This window comes from Phanerochaete carnosa (genome assembly GCF_000300595.1).
Source record: "Phanerochaete carnosa HHB-10118-sp unplaced genomic scaffold PHACAscaffold_3, whole genome shotgun sequence".
NCBI classification, from domain to species: Eukaryota; Fungi; Basidiomycota; class Agaricomycetes; order Polyporales; family Phanerochaetaceae; genus Phanerochaete; species Phanerochaete carnosa.
Window position 1 is genome coordinate 3,839,687 of NW_006767630.1, and position 5,869 is coordinate 3,845,555.

Here is a 5,869-nt window from a genome sequence, read left to right on the forward strand (position 1 = left end):
TGTTGCTGCTGGACTCTCATCTTCAAAGGAGATTGCAAAGGTGGCCAAATTCATTCTATCAGAGCTTTTATTGCCCTGAAAAAATTCCTCAGTGCACATAGTCAACACAAAGTGTGTATTGCATGGGTCCCCTGTCATGTTCAGAAAAGACCCAGATGGACAGCTGGTCTACTCGCTTTAATGAGACAGTGGACAAACTTGCTAGTGAGGCTGCCTGCAATAGGACTAGCCAACCCAAAATGGATCATCATATGCTGCAGCACAAGCAGCTACTAAGGTTAAAGCTTGTAAAAGCTGGCAGATAATGATGAACAGTATCAAATACCGTGGTCATTCCACTTTGCTAAAACAAACAGAACACAAGCTTATCATTCCTGATAGCAAACATTACTTTCTTCAGAAATTTGGGCATGACCACCGCTTATACGTGCATATGACCAGATTCATAACTGGGTATTTTTCTCATGGAGAATTCCATAATAAAATGAATCTTGAAGGCAGTCGAACGTGTTTATGCACAAATGCCTATGAGACAAGAGATCATATCTTGTATGAATGCCCATACTGGATAAGAAAAAGCAATATCAAACCACCTAAATGTGCGCCTGATCAAACTCGACTAGAGCTGATTTCAGCAGGAAAACAGCTTGAGCTCCAAAACAAGGAGCAGGTAGTCACAATTGATAACATACACGAACTTCTGTTGCTCAATCCACTTGTTGGAACCTTTGAGTGGCAGGACTTGATGGAACACATGCAAACAGATGTGTTTCCACTGTGTGATGCCAATACCTCAGATTGAAAGTACCACATTGTCAACATTGTGTTTGACATAATTGTGCTACAGAGGCCAATGCTCTACAATTAATACAAATGGGCTACTCACAAAGACAAGTGCCCAACACCATTCTTACAATGGCTAAACAGCAGAACACAATGGCCCATCAAACACATATGGGCCAAGTACCGACAACACCATCCTGAAGGACACCAGCTGTTTCGGGATGTCACACTGGACTGGCTACAGTCAGTTCTTGTTGCAGCTCATGTTCCTCTCAAAATGGAAGTCACACAATGTGGCAATGACAGTAAAGAATCTAAAACACTCATTCATGTGGATGATCTGTCATTTTCTGACTATGCAGGATCTCCCCCCTTCAGTTTTCAGACATTATTGTCTGAATCCAACAGGGAGGAGGTAGCCCCGGCTCCGTATGCTGCACAAATAGTTGCAGCATGGCCATGCTCACCATTAGACAGTGAGCAATGAGACATTTTGGTCTTTGATTTTGTCTACTATTTATTGGAGCCTCGGACTCCTGCGCCACTATAGACGCTGATATTTATTGCGCACAGACACTAGTAGACAGGTGTACATTATCCTCCGTAGATAGCACTTTAAATTCAGGAGAGAAAAAAAAAGAATGTGAGTATCTAAAATTCTGACGCTATTCCAGATACGTCAAACCAAGCAGGGACCACCTGTCCTCAAAGATATCACTTTGTCATCGCTTGCCGACGACATAAGAAGTGCTTTGCAATGTGAGCTAGACATTACTGGTCTTTGGATGGTACTGATCAATTTGTTGCCAGGAATCCCAATGAACGTCTGACTGCTGCAGAATTGCAACTTCATCTGTATCTTGAGCTTCCACCAGAGTGGATCTTCAACAATTTCAAGTAGAGCCCGCATGCCATGTGTTTTCTTCCATCAGGCATTGCTTATGGCCTCAGGTGCTTCATTTTATACCATGCTTATACCAATATTCAAGTCCTACATCACATGTTGAAATTATGCACATAGATTAATTTTACTGCAGATATCCTATTAGGCTACACGACTGTATATTTTAATGTATACAGCCGCTGTATCAAAAGATGTGTCCAATTCATAGACATGCTAGGCATTTTTATTTCCCCACATTGCTTCTTGTAGCACCAGGTCAATCATGAGCTTGCTGCCTAGATAACATTGTATGTAGCAGCCTACGATCTCTAGCTAGACGCATGCAATTGTGACAAACTTTATTTGCGTCGTTTTGTCTATGGCAGGGAGGTCGATCGGTGGCGGCAGGTTGAAGTCTGTGGCGGCAGGCGTGGCACCAAGAGACTTCTTAGAAGGGTACCCGGTTATGCTTGGACCAGTTGCAACAATAAGCGAGAGGCTAGAGGGCCTCGTGAACAGGCCCGGAATTACCGCAAATGTTCAACACCAGGCGTTGTGCAGGACACAAGACATGGCGTACCTTGCCGGCTGATCAAAGGAGCGCCGCCAATGACAAGAGTTATGGCGAGCTCGCCATGATCTCCCTGCTCCTGCGGCATAACGATACTGGAGCCATTTGCCTTCATGTAGTTGGTGCACAAGCTGAGGGCTATAGAGAATGTAACTGAGATGACAACACCTCGGTCGAGGGTGCAGCTTTGCAAGACTTGAATGAGTATTAAAAGATTAGTTTGGCGCGAGGTTGGGAGCTGTGATCCCGGATGACATATATTGGCAGCAGTTTGCTGGTGAAACGAAGGTGGAAGGTCTCCAGCTCCGAAAGAGTGCTACAGAAAGCTTTGCCATTGCACATTGTCTGTCTACTATCCAGAACCGTCATCGTATGCAACTACTTTGCTCTCGATATCTGCTCTCTCCATGCAGAACACCGATATATCTGACATATATTTCATCTGGGGCGATACGGCCAGTGCGATGCATGACAAGCTGCCCGCACGCGGTGGCGGATATCACGAACGCGTGCAGCTAGTACAGGCGCCGAGCAGCCTTCAATATGCTCGGCTTGCCTTTCACTGGGGTCTCACGGCAGAAGCAGCGCTTCGGAAAGATCCTTAGTAAAGGCTAAAGGCGCGCTCATCGGGATCCTCAACGTGACCTTGTGACAATGGTAAGGCTCTGTATCCTGCATTAGTGTGCTGTGAACGTCACAGCTATCTCCTCTCCTCACCCTTGTCCCTGCCTCGCTCACCCACTCACAATTTAGTATGTTCCACTCTGAGGCCTCCCTCATATACGCAGATCAGTTGCGGAACCACGGACATGGCGAGCCGCTGTGGCAACCTGAACCCTCTCAATACGGTGAGATCCTCATCGGGGACGTCGGATTCATCGAAGATGGGTGCTTTTACCGGCTCTTCAATTGTACTCTCGCCGCAGAAGACCCAGTACATGCAGATTTTGGAGTCCCGCATGGCTATGTCCCACTCGAGTACAACAAGCGAGCTCTTTTGCAGACCAAGGAAAACTACTTGCCTCCAAAGCCGATCTACAGCAAGTCGATCTCCCAGTTCAAAGGTGAAGCAGGGGCAACAGCGTGAGTTTCTGTTCTTGTCTTTTGCATAAGTTTTTCCGACGTGCGGTAAGAAGTAAGGGCGTTTCTATATCATACAAGTTTGAGTGCAAAAAACGAGAAGGTGCAATCTTAGTGCCCGGCTCCGACGTCACCTTGTCGCACGTACAAGCAAATCCGCGCACCCGCGAGTACGTCAGGCTTCACCATTCGTCGTGGCACAGGTTTGCGATAGACCAAGGCCGCGAGATCTCCCCAGAGGACATCGTCTTGGTAATCGGCTGGCTTAAGACCTCAGAGTGGGCCGTCGCGGCCGTCGCAAACCGCGGCAAGTCGCATTCAATCTCATTTGGTACAGAGGGGAGCATCGCATCTGCAGAGTTTGGGATCGAGCGCTCAGAGGAGGCGGTGGCGTCAGTCAGCCAGCGAAGTGGACCGAAGCGACAGAATCTGGATACTCCAGCAGGCCATAGGCGGAACCAGTGTCTGTTTGTCAGGTATTGTAAAGCCAAGTACCGTCGCTTTCTCCCAATGAAGATCGTAGCGGGGGCGGAGCCCAGGGACATGGGTGATTCTGAGGATCTGGAAGATGTGTGTTCATCCGGTGATCAGTCTACACAAGCGAACTCTAAGTGGTCGATACTGACATTTTCATATTAGTTGCGGTGAATATGCACCCTCCGACAAAGAAGGTATGAAGCGACAATCACTGGGAACACTATCATCAGAGATTCATTTCCAAGCATTCAGCTTCGCGACGCACTGGAAGATCTGCTGGACTACATTTTAGATGTTGGTGCTTTTGTTTAAATGGGAAGAAGTAGCTGGACGACATCTTCTCCGACAGTACTCAAATGCAACCTCCGCTATTGCGTCTCACGATGATCTGTTTCTGCTGGGGATTTCAAACGATGGTAAGTGCACACTAAATCCGTCACAGTACCCGCATCTTACAATCAAAAAGGCTCACCTGGAAGTATAATGCCAATGCTTCAAAGCCAGCGCCCACGCATCGCAGTAGATGACCATGGCGGTAATATCATGAATTCGTCTGTCATCATCCATAAAACTCATGACCCGTTGATAGTCGGATTTGTTACACCGGAAGATGCAAGAGCACCTTCAGGAGAGCTTAGTACGCACCTCGTTCGCTCGGACGGGGAGGCCGAGCTCAGGAAAGTGCGTGAGGAGCTTGTACAAGAACTGGATAGTACAAGTGACGATGCCGCCCTCATTGCGTACGTCCCGCGTCCTTGTTACCGACTGCCAAGTTAACTCGTAGATAGTGTCATGGGTGCGACCAGCGCAGGAAAGTCGACGGTAAGCTATGCAGGTTTACCGTAGCACGTATCTCCGCGGCTGCTGAGATCCCTTTCCCTAAAAGTTCATCAATCTCGTTAGCGACTCCAAATTGAAGGTTGGCCATGGCCTGGAGTCGTGCACCTCAGAAGTCGAGGTTGCTTTACCTTTCATGCTTGATGGCAAGATGGTCACCCTCATCGATACCCCGGGGTTCGATGACACCGTCAAGACCGAGGCTGAGATCCTCCGGCTCATCGCTGACTTCCTGGCCGTGACGTACGCTCTGCCGCCCGTGTGCCTGTGATTTGCGTCTGACATGTCATTGTAGATACAAGCAAGGACGCACCCTCAACGGCGTCATTTACCTGACGCGCATCACGGACACCCGCATGGGTGGCATCGGGCGCAAGAATCTTCGGCTTTTCCGCAAGCTCTGCGGCGACGAAACTCTGAAGAGCGTCGTCATTATCACAAACATGTGGGGCGACGTCGAGCCTAGCATTGGTGCCGCGCGCGAGCGGGAGATAACGAACAGCGACCTCTTTTTCAAGCTCGCATTCGAGAAGGGTGCACACATGATGCGACATGACAACACCGTCGAGTCAGCGCACCGCATCATCCGCAAGATCATCGGCTTCTCACCCGCGCCACTGCGAATCCAACAGAATATGGTAGATGAGCGCAAGCTGCTCGCGGAGACGGGTGCGGGGCATGGCCTCAAGGCGGAGCCTGAGCTCGAGCGACAGGCGGAGCGACACCGAGCTGAGCTCGCGGACCTGCGGAGCAGCATGCAGGAGCTCCTCGAGGCAAAGGACGCCAAGCTTCAGGAGCTGACAGAGTCGTTGCGGGATGTACAAGCTGAGCTTGCCAAGGCACAGGCCGAGATACAACACCTGCGCGAGAACCAAGGGAGTGTAAGAGCGAGTTAGCGCGCGCTTACAGAGAGGCGCCTCGAGGTACTTAGGGTGGGGTTGTCTGGGGTTGTAAGGTCATTTAGAAAAGCGAATGATATTCATTCATATGAATGTGCAAATTGCGATGAGTGTTGTTTTGTGCTTGAGATGGTTGTCCGGGGTTCTGGGGGGCCTGCTCGCCTGCTGTCGGATTTGTCGGTGGTGGTTCGGGCGAAGGCCCGACCAATCGGCACCCTGGCCGCGGCTCGATCTCAGGCTGTTATTCGATTTGCCACTCCTTTGGAGAAAAATAATGATAATTTAGAATGATGATGATTGATGATTTATTGTTGCCGGTACACTGGCAGTGCTGCTGCC

General features: G+C 49.3%; 3 protein-coding genes across 3 annotated transcripts; all 3 read left to right on the forward strand.

Moving 5' to 3' along the window:
- Positions 1-307: 307 nt before the first annotated feature.
- Positions 308-802, forward strand: PHACADRAFT_89605 (uncharacterized protein; the record flags this gene model as incomplete). The annotated part of the gene is made up of 1 exon (XM_007393885.1): positions 308-802. The coding sequence occupies one exon, from the start codon at positions 308-310 to the stop codon at positions 800-802; it is 495 nt and encodes a 164-aa protein (XP_007393947.1).
- Positions 803-2,991: 2,189 nt separating this feature from the next.
- On the forward strand, positions 2,992-3,956 carry PHACADRAFT_89112 (uncharacterized protein; the record flags this gene model as incomplete). The annotated part of the gene is made up of 2 exons (XM_007393886.1): positions 2,992-3,320; positions 3,374-3,956. The coding sequence occupies 2 exons, from the start codon at positions 2,992-2,994 to the stop codon at positions 3,954-3,956; spliced, it is 912 nt and encodes a 303-aa protein (XP_007393948.1).
- A 630-nt stretch (positions 3,957-4,586) lies between these two features.
- PHACADRAFT_88986 (uncharacterized protein) lies at positions 4,587-5,527 on the forward strand (the record flags this gene model as incomplete). Its single annotated transcript, XM_007393887.1, has 3 exons — positions 4,587-4,616; positions 4,681-4,874; positions 4,927-5,527. The coding sequence occupies 3 exons, from the start codon at positions 4,587-4,589 to the stop codon at positions 5,525-5,527; spliced, it is 825 nt and encodes a 274-aa protein (XP_007393949.1).
- Between the last annotated feature and the right edge of the window lie 342 nt (positions 5,528-5,869).